The sequence below is a fragment of the Alnus glutinosa genome, chromosome 3 (genome assembly GCF_958979055.1).
Source record: "Alnus glutinosa chromosome 3, dhAlnGlut1.1, whole genome shotgun sequence".
NCBI lineage: Eukaryota > Viridiplantae > Streptophyta > Magnoliopsida > Fagales > Betulaceae > Alnus > Alnus glutinosa.
This window is the reverse complement of record NC_084888.1, coordinates 626074-651252: the sequence shown is the minus strand read 5'-3', so window position 1 is coordinate 651252 and position 25179 is coordinate 626074. Positions and strand designations below refer to the sequence as shown.

At 35.2% G+C, this 25179-nt stretch overlaps 3 protein-coding genes across 3 annotated transcripts; 2 read left to right on the top strand and 1 right to left on the bottom strand.

Annotated features, from left to right (window-relative positions):
- Window positions 1-1097: 1097 nt before the first annotated feature.
- On the top strand, window positions 1098-4067 carry LOC133864121 (cyclin-D4-2-like). The gene is made up of 6 exons (XM_062300345.1): window positions 1098-1771; window positions 2304-2390; window positions 2510-2608; window positions 2734-2935; window positions 3020-3141; window positions 3287-4067. Exons 1-6 carry the CDS (start codon window positions 1439-1441, stop codon window positions 3536-3538), a joined length of 1095 nt encoding a protein of 364 aa, XP_062156329.1. The 5' UTR covers window positions 1098-1438; the 3' UTR covers window positions 3539-4067.
- A 3796-nt stretch (window positions 4068-7863) lies between these two features.
- Window positions 7864-16990, bottom strand: LOC133863658 (ATP-dependent 6-phosphofructokinase 5, chloroplastic). Its single transcript, XM_062299698.1, has 13 exons — window positions 16541-16990; window positions 16281-16371; window positions 15086-15159; window positions 13861-13972; window positions 12433-12528; window positions 12183-12284; window positions 11994-12068; window positions 11374-11514; window positions 11121-11237; window positions 10941-11045; window positions 10645-10725; window positions 9483-9611; window positions 7864-8402 (listed from the first exon to the last, which is right to left on the bottom strand). Exons 1-13 carry the CDS (start codon window positions 16840-16842, stop codon window positions 8235-8237), a joined length of 1593 nt encoding a protein of 530 aa, XP_062155682.1. The 5' UTR covers window positions 16843-16990; the 3' UTR covers window positions 7864-8234.
- Window positions 16991-22280: 5290 nt separating this feature from the next.
- On the top strand, window positions 22281-23324 carry LOC133862307 (uncharacterized). The gene is made up of 2 exons (XM_062298083.1): window positions 22281-22324; window positions 22448-23324. The coding sequence occupies exons 1-2, from the start codon at window positions 22282-22284 to the stop codon at window positions 23155-23157; spliced, it is 753 nt and encodes a 250-aa protein (XP_062154067.1). The 5' UTR covers window position 22281; the 3' UTR covers window positions 23158-23324.
- Window positions 23325-25179: the final 1855 nt, after the last annotated feature.

Genomic DNA, 25179 nt, shown 5'->3' with positions numbered 1-25179 from the left:
CATTTTTCCCTTTTGGTTTTTAATTAAAGGGAATAATTTTTTCTTACATACATCTACATGAAATTTTTAAAAATGCATAGAGAAACCATATGTTATATTAATCTTATTAAAAATATTTATTAAAATCAAATACTCTAATGCTCTATTTATTTTAACGTAAAATGTTTTCGACATTTTCTGGTGTTTAGTGGGAGCGAAAATAAAAGTCAATGAAAATCATTTTCAGTTTGACCGTAAAAACTTATTATCTTTTTCTGAATTTAAACTCTTTATTTTTGCAAGCACGTTTGTGAGAATCAGTCATTGTCGGGCACTGGAGTTTGTTAGTAACCAAAATCTACCGTCGAAGATCTCTAAATTTTAGTATCCGATTGTCGGAACCCAAAAATTGCCGCCGGAATCCGACCAGTACATTGTTAATTTAATAAACCGGTTACATTGTTAATTTAATAAACCGGTTAAAAAGAAAATTTAAATTCTTCCAACCCCACTCATATTCTTATTACATATCCTCCCTTTCTAAACAAAAAATCAACCCAAACTGTGATCCACGTGCCAAATGAATCGATCGGGTGCTTTATTGATTCTTCTAAGCATAATTACATCATTTAATTAATATCATTCTTCAAGTTAGATTGAAGTGTATAATAATTTTTTTTGTTGCTTGTTAGACTAAGTTGTTATGAGTTGGATAGACTAGAAATCCTCGTTGTCTCAATGCTTGTCATATAATGAATAAATGTTTGTACCATAAACATTGCATACTTGGGCAATGACAATTGAACACTCTCGTCATACTCTCTCTTTCTTTTCTATATCGATACACATTTACTTATTATACAAACTACTATTTTTCTATGTTAACATATGAATTTGTATGAAAAAAAGTAAAACAAAAACAAATTTGATTCCAAAGAAAAGGCAATATATATTTTGAACATATATATATATATATATATATGTCATTGCAGGTTTTTTTTTTTTTCGTTGTACTTTGATGAAAAGGTATTTATAATTTTATATTTCCTTCTTTTGCTTATTATGGAAGTTTTTTTCTTTTCCTTTTTTCATTTTGTGGCCTAATAAGAATCCACAGCCTTCTCTGATCTCCCCCAGTCCCCATTGTCTCGCTTACCCTAAAAACGTATGTTCATCTCCTACATAAAGCTCCTCTCCTCTTTGCAACTCTTCTTTACCCCACCCACTCTTCGCTCTTCCTTTTACATTCACTTGCTCTCTCTCTCTCTCTCTCTCTCTCTCTCTCTATATATATATATATATAAATATATATATATACACTCTCTTCTCTTGGGTTTACTGTGAAAATAAAAAGTAAAATGCATATCATTGCAAGCCATAATCTTTGACAAACCCTTGTTCAGAAGTCTCATTTTGACGAGATTATCTTGGGTTTTCATAGATTTTTGAGGTCCTTCCAATGGCAGAAAGTTTTGACCGTGCCAACTCGAACTTTCTCTGTTCTGAGAAAGGCAATGCTTGTTTTGATGACCTTAATCGCAATGCCACAGATGGGTGTGGGATTTCCTCCTCTTGGAACCACCCAAACACTCGCACACACAATCAAGACCCGATTTTTGATATAATTAGATCCGAATCTTGGATGGGTTTTCCACTGCACAGCGAAGAGAGAGTCAGAGAAATGGTTGAGAGGGAGAGTGAGCATTTGCCCAGAGATGATTACCTCAAGAGATTGCGCAGTGGGGACTTAGATTTGAGTGTTAGGAGAGAGGCTCTTGATTGGATTTGGAAGGTTGGTGTAACTGATTGTCTCACATGGGCTTTTGTTGGGTTTTTGCTTGTTTGATCCATTGATTATTGGTTTAACACATAATGGCTTTAATTCTCTTGTAATTTTATTTTATTTATTTCTTCACCATGGTCCAGGTTTTTTAACAGGGTTTTCGTTTTCAACATCCTTATTGCTTGTGCCAGCGCGAATTTCTTGGCAATGTGAAAATTTTATGATTGGTGTTGATATTTTTCATCGAGTTTACTTTATGCGCTTTATTTGGTTTATGAATTTCTAGTTTGTTGATGGATTACTGATGGTAGTGTTCATTCTTTAACAAGTTTTTGCGGCAACTCGATCGGATTATTTTGTTGGATTTATGTTTTCCTTCCATCTTGGCCTTATTTTTTTCCATTTTATTATTTTTAATGAATTATTGCTCTGTGTTTCCCTTGTTTCTGATTAATAATTTGATCCTGAAAAATAGTCTCTTTTCTTGATTTTCGGAAGGGTCACTTCTCTTTGTGACAGTTTGATGCACTGTGATCAACAGGCTCATTCCCATTACAGTTTTGGACCATTAAGTCTTTGTCTATCTATAAACTACCTGGATCGCTTCCTATCAATTTATGAATTGCCAGTAAGTTCAGATACTGAAACCAAGTGTGCTTCTTTCTGTAATTTTATTCTTATTTTTGTAATTACTTTTTGATTGTCTCTATCCTTGATATTTGTTTGTCACTTTTCTTGGGCATATAGAGAGGTAAAAGTTGGGTGGTGCAATTGTTAGCTGTAGCTTGCTTGTCACTGGCAGCCAAAATGGAGGAGATTAAAGTGCCTCACTCGGTAGATTTACAGGTATAAAATGTGTGCATAATAATTTAGAGTTGTTGGATTCACAATATGATATGATCTGGATTTGGATTTGGATTTGGTATTGATTTGATCCGGTTGCTTTTGTGATGATGTGCGTTTGTGGGCAGGTGGCAGAGCCCAAGTTCGTGTTTGAAGCGAAAACTATACAAAGAATGGAGCTTCTGGTGCTGAGCACATTGAGATGGAGAATGCAAGCTTTTACCCCTTGCTCCTTCATTGACTACTTCCTGAGCAAGATTAACAACGTTCAGCTTCCATCAACATTGTCCATCTCCAGATCAGTGCAACTCATATTAAGCACAATTAAAGGTCTGTCCCTAACTGTGTCTTTTTTATGCGTTATATTTTGCATTGGGATGTTCTTGAGGATTAATGGGTGGGAATTGAATGCAGGTATTGACTTCTTGGAATTCAGGCCTTCTGAAATTGCTGCATCAGTGGCTATTTCTGTTTCAAGGCAAATGCAAGCAGAGGTCATTGATAAGGCCATGTCTTGTTTCATATACGTTGAAAAGGTGAAATGGGGTGGTGCCCACAGAAATAAAACCAGGACAGGACAAATCATCTTTTGCTCTTAAAAAAAGAAATTATGCCTGTTTATCATTTTTCCAATTTGATGTACTAATGAAATTTTGGTTTTTCTGTCTGCGGGATTTGCAGGGAAGGGTGTTGAAGTGTCTTGAACTGATCAAAGATATGTCATTGATGGGTGGGTCTACTAATGTGGCAGGTGCCTTGGCTCCATCTGTGCCCCAAAGCCCCGTTGGGGTTTTAGATGCTGCATGCTTGAGCTATAAAAGTGATGAATTAACAGTTGGGTCATGTGCAAATTCTTCACATAATAGTCCAGATGTAAGAGGAGGAAACCAGACAGACCACCATCTCAAGTGGTCTTCAAGTCATGAGATGTGAATTTTTCTCCTTCACACCCAAGTCCAATCAGTTTGGTTGAATGGGAGTTTTTGTGTGGTTTTTGAGGATGGCCCTCAGTTACAAAGCGAGAGAGAGAGAGAGTTTTAAATAAATGAATTAAGGTGGAAGGCAATTCAAGAGGGTTTCATGCTTCTAGCATGAGAGAGAAAGTCACTAGCTGTCTATAATCAGAAATTCAGCCATAAATATTAAAAATGGTGGTGGTTGTCATTGGGGATTAGTATGTTGGTGATTAGAATACAGCTCTTTTTTCCTTTTATTTATTTATTTATTTTTAATTATTTTTTCGTAGCGCTTCAAGTTCAAATGAGAGAAAAAGAAGCGAGGAAATATATAGAGGGAATTATATATTTCTAAAGTTTTGTTGTTTTCCTTCTTCCAATGAATTTCAGAAAATGTCCAATCAATCAATTTTGGAAACAGAAACTGCTGTCCATAACTGGAAGAACCATGTTTATTGATTTAATTATGAGTATTCGTTTATACTAAATTATTACTACGGACGAAATGTGTACAGTGTCAGGACAACTTGAATGAAACGATACCGTTCGCCTCTTATAAGAAGTATTAACTGTGTAGCTTTTTGATACAGCGAAGGGCCGTGATGGGCTGGATGCCAGGCCCACGATCCTTTGTTTTGAGTGTGTGACCTCTCAACATCTGTCATTTCACTATTTGTATGTATCCGTTTTGAAGGGATAAAGTTTGAAGTGGTGCTAAAGAAATTTTAATCATTTATGGTTAATATGTTTTAAGTAATTGAGCACTTACAAAACAAATGTTAAAATCTTAGTTAATTTCGTCTTTATCCCCGTGGCACGATCAATTGAATTTGAATGGGGGTTAACGCGTCAGTGCCACTTGAAATGACACGTTAGTTTGCAAGTTCACTTTAAATTTACAATGTTAATTATTAAGTAATTAAATTTTGTTGTATAAGTCTAATAGATGTGACATGCCACACGGACTACGGCATCAGTTTGTAAGGCACTTATATTGTGAGACACTAAATAATTAAATTTAATTATAACAGATGTGACAGATTGACAGTGTCACGTAGACTACCACATCAATTTGTAAATGAGCATAATAAAAGTTGTAGCGGGCATTTTGCTCCAAATTAATCAAATTCAATGCTTGCACAAGAAGTTCACATTCTCCTCCTTATCTTACTTATCTATCCAACGAATGCAGCCTTTACTGTGGTAGCAACTGTAACAAGCACTCGCTCAACACAGGAAAATAAAAATCTGCATTATAAAATATGAAAATTGATGAACAACAGCAAAGCATGGGCAATTCTATAACCAAATCTAAGCCAACCATAACATATATGAATGGCATATGAGACGAACCAACAGTTAGTAACAAAAGCTCAGAAGAAAAAGAAAAAAAGTAACACAAGACAATTGCCTTGAAACTGTAAAAGAAAATAATTCATATAATATTAAACTAAAATGACTCAAACTTTGAGTGCCAAATTTTATATTATCCTTTTCGTCTCTCTCTCTCTCTCTCTCTCTCTCTCTCTCTCCATGTGTATTTGTGTAGAGAAATTTACGAACAAGCTTATGTATTCTGTGTATATGAACACAAAATAAAGTTCTTAAATTTCACGTTACACCTCATTATACATCAAACATAAAATATAATATCATATAAATAAGTTCTTATGAAAATTTGACAAAAGCTACTTCTAAAGTCTTCAAAAAAAAAAAAATTGAAAATATAACGTAACCATGACCAGGCTGAAACAATTATGTGAAATAGGTCAAAGCAAACCAAAACGAATGGAATAGATCTAAACAAATTGAAATTAAGTGTTCTAATTTATTAACGGCATAAAATATTTAGTTGTTTCGATTGGAACGGAATTAACAATGATGAAGCCAAGAATTTTTATTTTTTGAAAGTTATAGAGAATAAAGAAAGCAGGGAGAAAGAGAGATGTGAAAATGACGAAGGAAAATCATATGTCTATATACCCATTTCAGTTACTACCAAATTGTCAATGTTCCCCTATAGATTATATCAATATTACCCCAAATTAATAAAAATTGTCAATGTCCTCTAATAATAAAAATATCCTTAATAAAAAAAAATCTAAAAAAAAAAAAAAAAAACTGTTTCATAGAACATGGGTGGCTTAGCCACCTCCTTCAGCCATATATGGGGTGGTTCAAATGGCCGCATTTTTTTTTAGGGGATGGCTCAACCACTCCAAATGGCTAAAAGGGTGGCCTGACCACCCTTGTTTCAAGAACCATTTTTTTTTTTTGTTTTATATATATTTTTTAATTTTTAGTTGTCTTATTAAATTTTTTAATGATATTTTTATCTTTTTACTGTCATTAATGATATTAACAATTTGACAATAGTTCGAGAGTATGACATTAGTGAACTTTTCCCATTACAATTTGAGAAATGATTTTTTTTTTCTACCATGGTCATTCTTTTCCATCCTTGATTTTTCAAAATCACGACCACATATGGTCTTCACATATCTAATAACAAATTTTAAAAAGTGGAAGGACGAAAGAAAGATCAAGAAAAGTAATAGCAAATCTCTTATAATTTGTGGAAAAAATAACCAAAGACTAACACGGTACCCAAGAGAGAACTTTTCCAAGTGTGCGTGGTGGTGTCTCAGAAACCCAAAAGAGAGAAAGTGTGCCTTGTGGAGAAGGAGATGAATAGTCATGGTCCATGGAAGATGGGTAAAAGGGGTTGGTCAGAAGGCTCAGATCCCTCAGGAGAATCACAACCCTTTTACTTGTCGATAGCTTTGGATGGTAATCGGTAAAAAAGCATTTGATCCTTTGATAAATAGCATTCAGAGAATTGGGGGTTAATGGTAGGAAAATGATTTTCGGTCAGCATAACAGATTGACCCATGGGCAGGCCAACAAGAAAAGTACACAAATATTTATGTTTATTCAGATGCCAGCTGAGCTAGCTAGCCTTGGTCAGTCATATCCCAGTTGCCCAATTTTAAAATGGTTCATTTGAGTCATTTGACAAGAGAGAGAGACGACGCTATTAATATAAATGGGGCTCGTTTGGAGAGAGACTAAGGGTCATATTAAAAATTACCAGCCCTAAGAGAGACTGATTAAGGGAAAGACTATTACCCTTTGATATAAACAAGCCAAAAAATGATGGATTTACAACACCACCATAATAATTACACAACAACCCTTCATATGGGATAGGGTCCAATGTGTAGAGTCCACCCTCACGTGAGGAGATGTACAATTGTTATACCGGTAAAGTGTAGAAATCAAACTCCAAACAAGCCTCATCTCACAACTAAGATTGTTTACTTACGTTGCAATAGGCCCCACTTACTTGAATATGTGCCTGGACAACCCATGCCCTACTTGCTGAACACCTGCAGGTGGGACCAAAACGAAAGTGTCCCTTGTGTAACTAATACACCCTTCGGATTGTCTAAAAAAATGAAAAATCATAGAGGACTCAGTAGGTGTACCAGTTGTCAGGGAAAAATTCACACTTTATCAGAGTAGCTGGTGTAAATCTTTGACCAGTCAGAATTATTATTACTATTCAGTGAAGCTAGTCATGTGCATTAGTCTAATTACGTACAGTGCTTGCACAAGTGACACGAGTACATCTCAAGGCAGAGAGAAATTTTTCGTGTTTGCATGTGCATTAGCCAAGGCTTGGGGCACTTCAACATTAATGCTACAATATGCCAAAGGAATGAGACGTGTACTTTCAAATATTTACTTTTTAATGTGTCAGTAAAAATTACTATTAAATTTTGAACGGATTAATTTGTATACTTCACATTAATTGTAATTTTTACTGTCACGTTTAAAAAAAAAAAAAAACAAAAAAAGAGCACTTGAGAATAAAAACTTAGAAAATACATGTTGCATTTCTCCATTGCTACCAACACAGCGATTGCCTAGTTTCGGTTCGTACAGAAAAACCCACCCAAAAAAGAGTTAAATACGATAATTATCAGGACATAAAGCCACAGCTACCACCATGTGGTCATCACTGCTTGCACAGAATCCGATCAATGTTTGATGGGTTCAATCAACAGTAATGCACGTTGTACGCTATAGAACATTAGAAGCTGACAGAGACCGAGACATACCTCATTTGATGCAACAATACTCTTGTTGAATTTCAAATTCCAATTGTAAAGAGATGTGCTGCTGGACTTCTCATCAGATGTGGTGTGCCTTGGCTCCACTACGTCTTTGATGTCCTGATATGAATCTCAGATTTTCTCGAGGAATTAAAAATCATTCATACTCTTGTAAATATGAACATACCCAAAAATTGCAAGTGAATTTCATATGCAAGATCCTTACAGTTGATCTAGTTTCGTATCGGGCTTTAACTATGGCCAACATATTTCAGAGTTACAACAAATGTTGTAAAAAACATTAAATTTAAGCACAACATGCTTGGTGGTGCCTCTTGAACTTTATTGTGAAAGCAATCTGAGAGCAGAAATGCTATACATTGAAAAATATTTAATGGTGGAGGAAAGGCCATCCTTTAATATTATTTCTTCTACACCATGCTTTGAGCAGACTATTAATAAACCTTCTGAAGCAGCCTATCTGTCCTAGATTCTACTGTGGGAGCTTATATTTGTCAAGTCTCTTTTATAGCTTAAATAAGAAGAGCTAGTTTATCAGATAAAGTCAGGCTGGCCTGTTGAAGTCAAGCAACGATGCCACATTCTACTGTTGGGGTCCACCAGCCTGGGATAAGAAATGACTTCAGGAATTGGAAGGTAGACATAGTGAGTGTTGCATATGCCTACTGTAATACCACTATATCCAGCAAATGCGCCATGAACCTGACAAAGCCACACATCCATATTGAATAGACATTAGTAGGACTGAAGTGTCAAAAAACAAAAAGAAAAAAGAAAAAGAGATTAAAAAAAATAGTAAAAGGAAATCTGCAATGAAGCAAGTCTGAAAACCTGCTTCAGTGAGGGGCACTTGGAGAATAACCCTATATATGCTTGCAAACCCCTAGGCAGTTTGAGCACAGCTCAGTTGAACCTAGGCCAAGCTCAAAATGATCCAAGTTTGACCAGTCATTGAAACTGCACATCTGAGCTTGCCAGCTCGGCCAAGCTTGAGCTCTGCTAGGCTTGCCTACTGAAACGAGCCAAGTTTGAGGTTGAGCCAAATAGAGACCTAATTAAGCCTGTGCACAGGCAATCTTACGTAACTAAGCCAGTCCATTAGCCTAACCAAATTTATTCACAAGCCTAACCAATTAAGCTTAGATCTACTTGCACGAGGCCATTTCTGATTTACCCTGGAATCAAAATATTCGCTTATCCAAAAACCAACCCCAATTTCTGAGCAGGATCCCGGTTTAAAGCTGGATTCCTAACTGGAAACTGGGAAGTCTCGATTTTTTTTTTTCTGAAGGGAACTTCTCCAGACTTCAATTCCTATGTTGTAAACAGCCTTTTTAAATCTTGAGAAATTTAATTAGGATGATACAATTATCTAATGATATCGTACTGTTCATCAATAATCACAATCTAGCAGCTAAAACTTAAGGGATGATCTATACAAAGGTTAGGAGGAAAGATATCTGACATGACTTGCTTTAACAAGCATCCAGAAGTCATTTTTCAAGTACCACCAATTACTACTCTACCAAACCCAAGATGACTGCTCGAAGCCTCCAACCCTGGTTTTGATAAATCACCCCATTAGCAATGAAACGGTTGATCTTGGCTCACCACAGGGTAATAACGTTTCAATGTCACAGGAGTCCCAGCTAAGGGATCAGTTGATAGTAAGGTTGTCGAGAAATGACATTTGGTTTAATGGCATACTAACAAGAACGAGACACCATGCAGGAGGCTACTGTGAGCCAATCAGGTCAGAGAGAGAGAGAGAGAGAGACTCACAGCATTTTGCCCTAGTACAGTGCATAGAATTCCATCTGATGCATTTGCACGGCACGCACGGATCATGTAAGTGGGATCAATATACTTCACATCAACTGGAACACCAATCTCCTTAAAACATTTTTTTATCTGACAGAAGAATGGTCATTTGATATTAGTATCCTATAGGAGAGGTACAAAGGGAATTCCACCAGTAAAATCATCCAGAATACATATGAAAGGATTCAACCAAGAAAAAAAATTTATGAGTTTCTTTCACCAGAATACTGCTATTTCTTTGGAAGCAAAATAATACACAACGGCAAAATAAAATAATATGTTAAAAGACCAAGAAAATCAGTGCTTGTCGAAGTTTCGCTAATATGACAGAAAATGTAAAACTGGCAACATGTAGTTCAATATTAATTTTATCAAAGAATACATGTTATTGGGTTTATGAATAAAATACACATCATAGCTATGTAGCCATTGAAACTCGTCCCATTGTTCGATGAAGCAGTCTAAGGTGAATTAGTATGAGTATTAAGAACCCTCCAAGTACTTCCATAATTGAATTCAGAGATATATCAATGCAGCTCTCCCACAGTCAGTACCAGGAGAGATTTGCACATCCATCAAGAAACTGAATTTTAAATGAAAAGAGAGGGTGGGGGGAGAAGAGAAAAGAGAAGAATATTTGAAAATATAATGATGAGATAGACTAGACAAATCCCACACAGGCCAAATGTTTCAAGATACATAGTCAGTATTAAATTCTCCAATTCTGACTCATGAACATTTTTTTTTTTATAAGTGACTTATGAACAAAAAAATAAAAAAGCAGATGGCCAATGATTTCCAGTTCAAGTGAAGAAACACTTGGTTTTGTTCACTGCACATAACATCGAAAGCTGTCAACTGACCATAATACCATATCTAGTCTTAGCAAAAGAGCCACTAACAGAGCTTAGATCTTGAAGGCTTAAGAACATGGCATATTTGTAACTCTGACAAGTGACAACTACAAGGCCAAACTGCAGTCCGTTCTTATCTATGCAACACATATCAACTAATCATAACAATTAGACTTTCAGTCAGCTCATTATTTATCAACCCACTTAGCTTGTCTCAAGTGTCATAGAGATCAAGACCACATGAAATTAGTCAAAACACAACTACCAACCTCTTGTTGAATGTGGACACCGAAATCTCCAAATACAATGTTCCCAGAAGCATCTTTAGCATTAGTTTTCTGAAGGAAATTCTGCATCAGAAAACAACAGCATGCTGAATTGTACTCTTCATCTTAGGGGAAAAAATCAGGAAGAAGTTATAAGATCTATGTAATGCAATGAAATGAACACAGGCGGTTTTTCATTCTATTTCATGCAGCCAAAAAGGACTGCACAATTCAAATCACCCGATCAGTTAAAAGTATTCAACCTACAAGCGAAAATATGAATTCCTTATATAACTCACCTGCCCTGCTCCCTCGGCGACACATATAACAGCTGAACCCTTTGTCTCAATCAGGTATTTCAGATGACTCAAAACGCCATGAGGCCCGTGCAAATTAAAAGATACCTTAGATGTGCATATCAGTAGAATCAGTTATAGCTCACAGAGATAACTATCCAATTAATTGCTAGTAATAAGTACCTCAGGAATCAAACATATGTCAATTTGTCCACTAGCTAGGGATGCATGCATAGCTATAAATCCACTGCTACGGCCCATCAATTTCACAACGCCAACACCATGATAAGCACTGTGCGCCTAATAACAAGATTGAGGCAAAAAAGAAAAGAAAAGTTCACCACGAAAAAACCAACACTGGGAAAGAATTCAGCAGGAAAACTTATACAGAGAAACATAAATCCATGCATGGGCAAGTAAAATGCAAGTAGAGTACCTCTATGTATGCAGAATTTATTGCTCTTTGTGCCTCTTCAACAGCAGTATCAAAACCAAAAGTTTTATCCATCAGCAAAATATCGTTGTCTATAGTTTTTGGCACACCAACTACAGCCACCCTCATCCGTCGTTTCCGGCACTAAAAGCAGAAGATATATATGAAATTAGATCTAAAGAAGGATAAAAGGCAAACCCCCGGAAGGAGATACAACAAGCATCAGCAACTTGCAAAAACTAAGTTAGAATGGAGTCACAAGTGTGGACATTGTAAGATACCTCTGACGTTATTGTCTTAAAGATATAGCAGTACATCATTATCATACTTCCATCAGCCTTGAAGGTGAAGATAACACCAATATTTATAGCATTGTGCCTTCAAATGCATGTCTGCCATTATTTATTTGTTTATTTATTTATTTATTCATTAATTTTATTTACTTTTACAAGATAAGTTTGCAAAACAACTAGATAAACAACTTCAAAAGCAATATTTTGAATTTGAAAAAGTATCTCTGCTGCAGGTTCAATGCAGCATTCTGAAAAGAAAATCTTAATAAAGCATGAGAAAAATACTTCACACGCTGAACCTAGTTACTACAGGGCTTCAGGCATTACAACCTCATTGTGTATTGCGTTTGCCCCAGCATGTGTGCCATTCCCGCCCAACACAAATAGCATGTTTATTCCTCTTTCCTGGCACCAATATGAAAAACATAAATCAGATCACTCACATTTCCCGGAATCAAGATATCAAAATAGTTAACTACTCAATATTTGATAAATCAATGCAAAAGATAAATTGAGCACCTCCAAACTGTCCACGATTTCACTAATTTCAGGTCCTCCACGTGAAACTCCTAACAAGCTTCCACCAGAAAGATGGACATTCTGAACCACTTTTCTCGATAACTGATGATTGACGTAAAAACCTAAACAAATTAATCTACAACTCCAACCATATTTTCAGAAGATAAGAAACATTGCATTTATCTTTAAGTACACAGCAACATTGTTTGAAGAATCATTTGAAATAATCACAAAAGGCACAGGAATGTACCGGCATTTCAGTCAATTCTTTGTCAGAAAATCCACGGTAACCAAAGGGAATACCTACAATCTTTTTCACACCATATATTTCGAGTGTGATGACAATCTGCAGCAGAACATGATTGAAGTAGTTATAATAACATAAATCTTAGGCATTGTTACTAGATATGGGGCTTCAAAAGGAAAAGTTTGAAAATGCGATACACCAATCAAAATTTTCCTTAGTTTTTTTTTTCTTATTTGTTCTGTAACTCCAATCAATCTTGTCAACACTTATATATAAATAGTGGAATGTTACGTATAAACTTAAGGCCACAAAACACAGACTTCAAACATGCATTGCTCAAGAATGCAGCATGCATGTTTGTTCAATGTTCAAGAAGATTCTGAGAATGCAGAATTACATAGGGTGTGTTTGGTATGTAGTTGTGTTGTGGAATTATTATTTGAATAGTAGTAAGAAGTGATTGACGTGATATAAAATTTAAGAATGTTTTATAGAAAAGTAAAAAAGTTTTGTTTTGTAGTGGATTTTTTTATTTGAATAATAATAAAAAATAATTGATGTGATATAAAAAGTATAAAAAATTTGAAATGTTTTTGATTTGATGGGAAAAAAGACAATTATGGGTAATTGGCAATGGCTTGTCAAACAGACCCATAATTTTTTCGACTCAAGATTTACTTTCTTACAACATTGTGAATTCAAGGGGAATTTTGGCTGTGTTTTCGAAAAGTATTTTCTCTTTTCAAGCACAAAAACACATTTTTCAAAAACATTTACCAAACAAAACACAATTCAAAACACAAAACATGACGCTTTTTAGAAAACTTCTCAAACCTTCTTATAGGAATATTTTGACAAAATAATTGTTTATTTTTTCAGGTGTGGAGGCTGACTTATTACTTACAAAAAATAAAAAAATAATGAAGGGGGAGGCCGCTCTCCTCTGCTGAGGGTGGCTGCGCAACCACTTTATTTTTTTCATACACTTGAAAAAATAAGCTCATGTTTTCTCAAAATAAGTACGTTTTGTGTTTGTTTCTTTGAAAACTTAAAACACTTTTCAAAAAGTTTATAAAATAATCTTTTAAAGTGAACCCCACATAAACACTTTTTCAAATGTAAACCACATCAAAAACACTGGTCGATTTTCTATGACATCAAAAAATTTCAAATCAAAACACAGAAAACACTTTTCAAAACAATTAATAAACATACCATTTGTGTTCACTATGTAGTAGTATAATCGTGTAAATATTGTTAACCAATATATATTGACACTGGTTATGTCCTATGTTCTTTTTAAACCCAGAAACTTCATTTGTTAAGCACCGGAGATTACTATCAAGCAAAGGTTTAATTAAGGTGAAAAGAAATGCCTGAAACTGGACCAGTCAAAAGAAAGAAGACAATAAAATGAGTCATGACGATAACCTGTCTGATGACATCATTGAGACCAGGGCAGAGCCCTCCACAAGTTATAATCGCTGCTTTCACTTCTTCTGGTCTGAAGTATATCTTCTCCCGTGGTCCAGCACGATGAACCCTGGAAAGTTCCCGTTACATACAATAGCGTTATGAAGTAGCAGTCAAATTGACATCTAACACAATCAAAACGATAAGTCATTATGAAGTAGCAATCAATGACAAGTCAAATTAATTCCTTTAGACAAGTCAGTACGTCACTCTAGACAAACTCCAACATAACTGAGGAACCAACCATTTCCAAGAGACACTTTATGGAATTAGGCATATCTAAACGGATCTAAGAGTACATTTTCTCCTGTAAATTTTTATTCCAAGAGATGGTTGATCAAAATAAAAGCCACAAGTTGTTGGAAATTCTCCTCTTTTGAAAATTCTCAAAGCAATCTATATTCCAAATCATGTGAATCTTTTCAGAAAACTTTGACATCTTTGTGTCACCTCTCCAAACCATATAAGTCCTGGAAAAATTGCCTCTTGACAGCAATGAAAGGTAATTCCTCCATGATTCACCAAGACAAACCAAGAAAAAAAAGGGAACCTTCTTGAAATGCTACCTTATGCCTGATCCCACTTAAAACCTCCCCATTTATGTAAAAACGCCCATTCTTTTTGTTAAATCACCACTTGTCTCAAAAGCTTAAACTGATAAGAAATTGTAAATTTAATCATTTAAATTAAAATTTTTACACTCCTTCACATGTGAGCTCAAACTCCTGCTCAACAAGTGAAGCCGAATACGTTGAATATTTTTAACTAAAATGGGGATAAACTATGAAGTATTCAAACTCAAGACCTTTGCTCTGATACCATGTTACATCATCAGTTATTCCAAAAGTATTAAGCTAATAAGAAATTGTAAATTTAATTATTTACTTGATATTCTAACACTTTTCATATTGGCTTTGTATCTTGCAAACTCCTAGACCATGAGAGCTATAAACCTAATAACCACCACCCATTATCACTACTTCTACACTTTCACACCAAATCTCTCATTGACAAACCTTTATGGATCCCCATTCACTTTAGGTTCTACTGCGAGGAAAAAAAAAATCTCCCATATTTCTCTGAACATGACATAAATTGTTCAAAGAGTTCTACTCATTGCCACCAGATGCATACTCCAGATTTTCACAAATTGCCTATAAGAGAGTTAAAGATTGAAATTTACCATTGTTCCACCCAACTACAGTCAGGATCAATGCACTCGGCACCAGCCGATGTAGGTGACGAGTAGTGTATGACCTGGAATATTGAATAAAAAGGCAAATTACAATGCAAATACTAGTAAATAGCTCGAGAGGAAAGATATAACATCCCTGGCATTCTACATGGGAATTTATACAAATCATGTTCTTGGCAACCTAAATATGAATAAACGAGATGGAATACAAAAAATTCAAAAGCATTGAAATACTCATATCTAAATGAAAAGATAGGCCTCACATACCATAACTACATAGCAAGTATGAAAGGTAAAAAATAAAGTTCTTCAATTTTTTATCCTCTCTACAAATATGTAGCAAACATCAATATAAATCAAGTCATGCCTGGAATTTTGATATGCATAAAGCCAGTTATATATGTGCTTACTTTCAAAAGAAAACTTTTTAATTTCTCACAATTAAAATGGGTAGGTGTTTTTAAATATAAATTAACTAGCTAATCAGCCAAAAACTAAAGAGTTTCTGGATTCCCCATACTGCTACAATCTGTCATAAAGCATTCAAATTCTAATCACTTCCAGGAAAAAAAACAGAAGAAAATTAAATCAACTATTTGAAAGAAAAATTTCAATCTTAAACAAGAAAACTCCATATAAATTGAAAATTTAGGAACACATAAATGGCAGTACTAAAGCTTTCAGACCAGACCGACAGCAAAAATTCTTCTATCAAACGGGGAAAAGAAATAAGAATAGAAAATAAAAGCATACAATACGAGGTGGTATTACATCAAAGCTTCCTAAGATTTTAACTTTGCACTTGGATTTTCAGACTTAACTTGTGCGTTTTTATACTATCATCTTGCCCCGGTCAAGATTACTTTGCCGTGATCAAAACTCACATTGATATCCGGACACTATCCATGTTCTTATGGGTATCTTGTAGCTAAAGTGAAAACTTAGATTTTGTGTTTTTTTCTATTGGACACCATCTCACATAATTACATCTTCAGCATCGTATATAATTAACCGGATAACAAAGTTCAACAGGAAAAAGGAAAAGTAAAACACGCAGATGAGCCAAAAATAAAACATAAAAACAAAAAGACACTTTTTATGGTAATTGACGGGTTGGTATATGTTCTTTGAAGAGGCCCGTCAAATCCAAACTACAAAGTTCTACAATAAATACTTAATATACCTTAAGAAGCACCCTGTCGTTCTTATTTATGTAACCATGCCACTCCTCGTCCGATGGGTACCCTCCCGCAAAGTCCTCTGTTACCGGTGTCCTGCAAGCAAATACCAAGTAGATATGGAATTTGCTATTTCTAAAAAAGAAAAAGAAAAAAACTACATTGCAATTTCCTTGATAACCACAATCATGCAAAATTCTTCAATGTCTAAAACTAGTACAGCGATAAATAAAATGCGCAATTCACAATTTGCTTTCAAAAGGACCTCATTCTGAGGCAAAAAGTGGAGGGAATCGGAACGGCGTCGTCGAAGATGTCAGTGATGTGAGGGATGTTGAAGCGCGTCTCGAAGTCCTCCTGGAACTTGGATTTCCAGTCGGGATCGCTGAAATCGATGGCGGGGCTCTGCTTCGCGGTCCCCGCAGACGCGCGGATCTTCTTGGCGGCTCTGCTGGAATTCCATCTCAGGGGACGAGAATTCAAGCGCGGAAGTCCATGATAAGAGCGCTGAGAATCGCGGCGCGGGAGAGCGAGTTTGGGGCTGATCGCGTGCGAGAGAGTGCCCATAGAAACGGAACGGAGATTACCAGGCAGCCGAGCGATCAGCCGCAATGTGGATGTTTGGATTGTAGGCCAATGATCGAATTGACGGAGCGAACAGAAATAGAGAGAGAGTGACAGACAGAGAGACAAAGTTGAACAGCAATAGGAGTGCTGCTGACTTAAGAACCCACGAGAAGCTTTTCAAAGTCCAACGCAGACCGAATATTTTGACCAATATAACCTTGTTTTGCAGCTCGAAAACTACCAAACTACCCTGCGTTTTTTAATTAAAAACCCCGTGAAATTGCCAATAGCCGGCCTTTGTTTAACTTAATGATGTGTTTTGTTTCTGATTTCTGCGGAGAAAACGGGAGATCGGAAACAAAAGAGAGGACTCCTTAACAATATGCACGTGGATTCTAGAGCTTTTATTATAATTTTTTAGAAAATTTATATGAATTTATAAAATAAATAAATAAAAACATTATAGTAAAAGTCGTAAGAATCCTAATAACATTAATGTGAAAATTAAACCTTTCTTTTATAAGACTCAAGTATTGCCTGCCCCGAATCCAAATCTAAATAGTTTAGATGATTGGTTGGAAGACTTAAAAAAAGTAGTGATATAACACAACCTGACAGGCTGACAGCCTCTGAGTCGTTCAGTTGGTTGGTTTGGTTGGAAGGAAAGCTTTACCTACTACAGAATCACATTCATTCATTCACAAGCAACAGATTGGCCATTCCGTCCCAAGTGCGCACGTTAATCTGTGTTTGGCTTAATTGGACGGTCCAAATTGGCCTCCCTTTCCCATGTTGACTTTTGTTTTGTGGTCCATAGTACATTAATACACGCCTGTTTATAAGTGCAATTCTGAGTTGACCGCCCCCCACAGAGCCTCCAGCAACGGTTTTGGCTTGTTTGCCACCCACTTGTCAATCAGAGACCGCCATGTGGAGGAGGCTGAATCAATATATATTGTTTTACACGCGCATCAATTTTGTTTCAGGTATCTCCTTTGCAGCCTCGTGTCTAATTAGAAGGACGATGGGAATTGCAATTTGGTGACCCCAGCAGTCAATTCGGTCGCTAGTGAGAAAGAGAGATGTTATTTGGAATTTAATTTTTTTTCCTTGAAAAGACATTATTAATTTAGCTTTAGGTTAATCTTAAATAAAAAAATAATAATGGTGAATTAAAAATGTTAAATCAAAAAAAAAAAAAAAAATGATGGAAGAAGAATAAGAGAGTACAAAAGAGCATTTTTAATAAGAAATGAGTAATTCTATAAGTCTCTTGTGTCCCTTCAAAAATAATATAATTTTTAAAATTACAATTTCATCAAAATCTGATAGTGATCTATCACAAATCAAATGGTGATTTTAAAAATTACTCCATCTTTTTAAGGACATAAGAAGAGGTTATGTAATTATCATTTCTCATTAAGAAATTCTCTTTTTTATTCTCTTATCCGTATTACATTATTCTCCGCTGATGTAGCATTGTCAATCTATTTTTAAATAAATTTTAACTAAAAAGTAAGAAAAAATAAATTAAATAGTGAATTGACAATGTCATATCAGTGGAGAATGATGCAAGAAGAATAAGGGAGTACAAAATAACATTTCACAACAATTGTGCAACTTTTGTACAGGACATGTCTCTTGTCTCCTGCACAACAATTGTACAGGAGACATTAGCCTTCTCAACAAAAATGAGATATGCTATTTGGTATTTCTTTGTCCTTCTTTAATCATTTTTCGCTGATATGGTATTGTCAATTTACTTTTAGATCAATCTTAACTAAAAAGAAAAAAATCAAATGATAAATTAACAATACCACGCCAACTAAGAATAATAGAAAAAGAACAAAAACAATACAAAATAACGTTCTTGTAAATGAATGGGTGGGTTTGTAACTTGAGTAGTTGGGCACTTGCATAGACAAGTAGACGTGGGACCGGATTTATTTGGGCCACTGGGCCAGCATATTTGCAATCAAACACCTTTTTTGAAGTCTGACGATAACATGGCGTCATGTTACGGTCCCTCTCAATATATACTTAGAACACTATTTTAATAAAAAAGTTAATCTCTATCTTTATGCTTCCCGCTCAAGTATTTTAGTCTAATGGAGTTGCTAGTTGTCAGATAAATGTCATCTTTTGAGATGTTTCAGTATGGTTATAAGTAGGAGTATTTGATTACAAGTTGTCTTATATCATGAGTTTTAATGTTAGATGCAAGTCTATTTAAAGATTGTTTGAATGCTAATCAAATTATAGGGAAAAGTTCTTTTTTATAAACTTATGTTCCAATAAGGAGATACAGGTTTGCAACATTATATAATGTAAAAATGTCTCTTTTTTTCTTTTTCTTTTTTTCAAATTTAGTTTGTATTGTACTGTAGAGCTGTAAACGAACAAAACTGATTGTGAACATGCTAAGGTTTGATTCAATAATATTATATTTAGATTAAATGAACCTATGTGAACGCGTACAAAATTATATATGTTCGATTGTTAAACAAGACATAATCGTATAAATTCGATTTAACTCAATTACGCTCGTAAATATAGCTAATATATTATAAATATGTAAGCATAAATAGTAACATCCTATATAAATATAAGATTGTTATATACTATATGCTATAATTATATACTTATATCTTAATAAGCATATAATATAACATATATGATATATATGTACTAGTGCAAGCATGTTAACATATATAATAAAATGAAAAATGTTAAAGCTCATTTTAGCGTCCTTCTGGATAACGTGGATTTAGTTTTTTTGTTTAAAAAATTACATTTTATAGGTCACATTTTGAGATAATTTTTTATTTATTAAATCTATGTCATCTAAAAGGACACTAGAAGAACTCTAGAAGGAGCTCTAACATTTTCCTACTAAAATATAGGGTTAAATACCAAATTAGTACATGTGGCAAGGGCCTAGCTAAACGAAATGGCTACTTTGGTTTTAAAAAGACAAAAATATTATAGGTGGTACCTGACTTGCACATTTTGTCCAAATTCTATCATTTTTTTTTTTTAACAAAAATTCACGTCAATGTGCTTAAAAACGTGACATATGTGATTGCAGCTTGGAGAATGGATGGTAACATACAATGGGAATATGATCTTCTCGATTACGATTAAAATATATATGATACTACATAAATGAGAGATATATAAATCATTAAATTTTTTTTATGAAATTCGATTTAAGCCATAAAATAAATCATTTTCATTTGAATTGAGTTAAGGCCTATCTAGAAGATGTTTGTTAAGGTCAACTCTTCCTGGACAGTGTTGACAAAGAGGTAGGCCGTTGTTGGAGTTGACGAAAAGGCGTGCTCGTGCGTGGTTGGATGAGCAAACGAATTATATTTTATATTATAACCGTTGGCCGTTTAAAAATTCTAATCACAATGATTGAATTATTGAAATCGTCACCCGCTTAACTGTTCTTGCATACATAAAGATGAAGGGACAGCTCACTGGCTGAGTAAAGAACAAATCATACGCCCGTCGTCTATTTTGAGAAGCAAACAACTCGTGTCTTTGGCCTGAATGAACGACATGCAGTTTATAGGGTTTAGGGTTCCATGAACTATGAATTGCACTCATTCTCTTCATCCTCTTTAACAACTCTAACACTGGTTTGAATTGAGCTGTTTGTTCACCTATTGAACCGACTGATTCACTGGGTTGGTTGAACGGATTAAACCGCCGTTAATGAACCAATGAATTCCTCCAATTTTATGAATCATATTTAGAATATAAAAGATCCCTTTTTCCCCCTTCAATATTCAATTAATCTGATTTTTTTTAATATAAAAGTCAGATTAGATTATACTAATAGAGTAATGTTTCTTACACAATTTTTGTACAACTTTTACACAACTCTTACAACTTTCTTTTAAAATCAGCCATTGAATATTTAGGACCCACATGTTGGAAAACAAATCCAATGGTTGATCATAACAAAAAGTAGTTAGAGTTGTGCAAAAGTTGTGTGAGAGTTGTGTAAGAAACATTACTCATACTAATATATTTTTACTTAATTACAACAGTTATATTGATGGTCAAACATGTTGAATCTAGTCAATGGCAAAATTAGATCCCTTACGAGTTACGATCACTAATTTTGATAAGGGTCAAACTTAAATTTTAAGTTTAGAAAAAAATATATATATATATATATTTAACTTAAAAAATTAAAAATTAAAAACTCTACTCGGCCTACAATCCATTGCCCGTAACATAAAGGAGTGTTGGGGGCTGTGAAATCTCCTACTAATTGCAAGGACAAGAAAAATTGTTTGGATTTTTGATCGGTTGATGGCATAGACAAAGAGTCAAGAGGGAGCAAATGATCTTAACTGTCTTACTTGACTCAATTATCTCTAATGTAATTAAAGTCGACACACCTTGTATCATATCGTAATGTACTTAGTGCCCACGACATACCTCGTACATTTAGGTCTTGGTCATGCTTCGACTATCACACGGGTGGCAACATGCTTGCTGCCACTCTTTAATCATTTTGTCTAATTCATGGCATGTTTTTTCACACTAGTGTATGAGTTAGAGGTTTAATCGGTGGGAACGAGATTCAGTGTAATAGGGACTGCAACAAGGCAACCAAAGATTGTTCAGATTCTATTTGTTTGAGCTGTCCAAATGTCTTTACTGAGTAGATGGAGTCCAAACAACCTTTTACATTAAGCTGTGAATTGTAATGTAATAGGACAACCTCATTGCATAAGATCATCTAAATTCAACAAGTGAGACTATATAAAGTTTTTTATCCCCAACCTAAAATTTGTTAGACCAAATTATACTCTCTAATTAATTAACTCGATGGTGAGATTCCCTGCAAATTTGATGTTAAAAAGTTTTTTTTTTTTTTTTTTTTCAGAAAAGGGGGGTGTTGGTGTTGTTCAAAAGGTTTATTGGAATCGGAAAGAAACGAATAAATAAATAAAATTGTAGCAAAAATGGGCCAAGAAGCCCAAGTGGTATCGGAGGGAGCAATTTCCCACAAGAAAAGGCCTAGCCCCTTCAACAACACCTTCTCAGCCCAATGGAGCTGTAACTATCCATAGGCACATACATCAAACATGTGGGTATAGTACCCTATATTGATTGTGCTTTAAGGGCAACCCAAACCCTTATCCCTTCCATGTAAAGCACTGTTTATTTAAGGAAAAGATCTCTCTTCTTAATCCTTATTTCCAACAGATACCAAGTTAGACACATTTGGCGCCTGAATTTGAATAAGCCAACTAAAATAACGTCTCTAACGGTTATTCTTTCCCTAAACATCACCTCTTATGTCCTCTTCGTCCCAACTGTACCACAGGTCCCATTTTCCCAGCAGTCCAAATCATTCTAGTAGGATTTAAAGGAGTTCCAATTTGCAGCACACGGAAAAGCATACGGTGGAAGATGGATCAGCAAGAACTACCCAAGAAAGCAGCTGATATACTAGGTTTTATCAGTTTCTCTTCTTTGCAATCAGAAATATTTATTATTATTTTTTCTTTATTCACTAATTTTTGTTTCAGCTCTCATGATCAAGCTTTACTGGCAATTTACTTTCTGGGTTTTGCAGATTTGTCGGTTCTGCCATTAGGGGAGGAGTCAGATTTGAATTATCATAGCGATGCATGGCATAGCTCAATGCTACAGATATTTGATCTTAAGGAAACCCATTCAAGGACTAATACCCTGATCAAGCAATCCCTGGGGGCTGGCATGTCAGAAAAGGAGAAGAAGATTCGCAAAGAGCTAGAGATGGAGATAGAAAGGGATTTGGAGGAAGAGATTAAAAATGGAATATACCATCATGCTCTCAGGTTGCACCGATTTTATCATGATCAGCACAAAAAGGAAAGGAATATTGCAAAAGAAGTACTACCTGGATTTGAGACACGAAGTCAACAAAGAAAAGATAACACAACAGTACTTCTGGAAGTGAACATAAGCATAAGAATGGAAGGAGGGACCAAAATTGAAATAAAAGAGATCAAGAAAGAAGCTGATGATCATGAGAAGGGCCGGCCTCGGACTTCTAGATCAGGAAAAATGCCGGCACCGCTGGTTCCCACTACCAAGAAGTTCGATTGGGTGAAGACTCTGCGATCCAATGCCGGCCCGGCTGCCATTGATAGAAAAAATGGCAGCTTACATCAGGCTAAAACACTAAGCAATAACCATTGCCGCTATTCGAATCTCAACCTAAACAATCCAGGGAGAAATGGGCAGCCCAAGGCCAAGGCAGATGTTGGTAACAAATTACTTGGACTGGGATGGAAAAATTGAGATCGATCACTTCGGTTTTCTGGCATGAAAATAAATGAATAACAATACTAATAATGTAATGTTTGTTTTTGGGACCCGATGTTGTTTTCTGGAATTATTTATAGTAAGTACGGTGATTATGAAAAGAATGTTGTCTCTAAATCTGCTTAGTTCGATCTCCATGTAATATTGTCTCACTTTGATTGTTATAATTGTTATAATTATGTATAAGTTTTCTTTTAAATTGAGTTGGGGAAAGTTTAATTATCCCATTTAATCTATTAAATTGAGTTGTGGTGTAGCAAATAACAGAGTAAGATAAGAACAAAAGTTTCTATATTTTTTTTATCAACAAAAGATATTGAATAACTCAATTGGGTAAAACTGAAAAACTTTCTGGTTAAGATTCAAACGTGCCTTCTGCTACTCATACGATAGAATAAATATTACATTAGTGGTAATAAAAAAGGAAACTAGATCACTAAAAAATACGAAAGAAACCATCTAAGGTAAAGATAAATTAGAAATCCAAAAGATAAATTTAGAAAAGAGAATTTTTGGCACTGACGAGTTTGTTTTCGATCAGTGAGATTTTCTTTCCTTTTTTGGTGAAATCGCATTTGTGAGCATCCAGAGCAATTCAGTTGTCAATCCATTTGAACGGCTGTAATTGAGTCACTCGAGAAGTCTCCTAGTGTGACTCGTTCACATTCCTATTCGAACAGGTTTGCAACCAAGCCTCTCGATCGGGAGTTCTCATAGTGGCTTTTTACTACAACACCGTCTGGACGGGGATGCGACGGAGGTCTCGATCAGTGGTGGAACTAGCATTAGAATTTGGGTGGGTGGGGGAAAACTGAAAAATTAAAAAAATAAAAATAAAAATTGGGAGGTCAAACCTAAAAAATAAAAAATTAAAATTAAAATTGTGGCCGGGGTAAAATTTTAATTTTCAAAGAATTATAATAATACTTTTTTTTTTGGGAAAAATAAATGGCTTCAGGAACCCACGCCCTCCATGTTATCATGTAGCTCCGCCCCTAGTCTCGATGATTTAGATAATATGACTAAGTTGCAACCAGCGTCCAAATGGTATTGCGGCCGAGTAGCATTGCCGTATAGTCTTGACCTGGGACCGTGCTACATCAATATATACTTTTAAAGTATGCAATTTTCACTTACATTTTTAAAATCAAATTTGGAGGAAATTAATTAAGCTTTGTCTACTTTTATGTTCGATACTGTCAAGTAGCTTGGGTTTTGTGATCTTAATTAGCATTAGGCGGAAGTGATCTGTTGAAATGTAAACACTAATTAATTTGGCTGCCGTGGAGATGAGAGAAATTAAATAAAAGGATCATATATATGAATTGGAGCCTGGTAACAATCATGAAGCATATACCAACCCCAATGGTATTAAATAATCTAACTTAATTAGTATTTATTTTTTCCAACTCTATTTGATCACCATGTGGACTTGAAGGAATTTCTAGAAGCTTTAAGAAAAGAAAAGGCAGGCAAAACAAAATGGTGATGACAAGAATGTGGGATCCGATTGCTGTTGGAGTCAGACCAACATGTAATAATGTGATAAATGAACACAAATTTTGGAGACAGGAGATGAGCTGGAGAAGCTATTATGAGCAATTAACTGGTTCAACATGGGGGTTCTGAAAACATTTGAGAGTGGACCTACGTGGGTCGTCTCAGCTAGCATTGCCTTGGACCTCTTGTCTGCCAAAGAGCCTCAGGATTGCCTACGGTCTAGGCCCATGATTATGGTTGGAAGCCTGTGCTCATTGTTCAAACACATGCAGTTATATATCTTTGTTTACAAAATGGACCTTTAATTTCAAGGCCTAGGTTGACGCGCGAAGGCTTCGTTGCCTAATAATCACTTTACATTACATATAATACTATTGGAGGCCCTGGTTACCGATGAGATTATAGACAAAATTTATGTAAACGACTATCAGCCTAATTGTTTAAGGGAATTTGGAGATTACTAAAGGGACTGGTTATTTAGGGAGTGGTTTCGTTGGA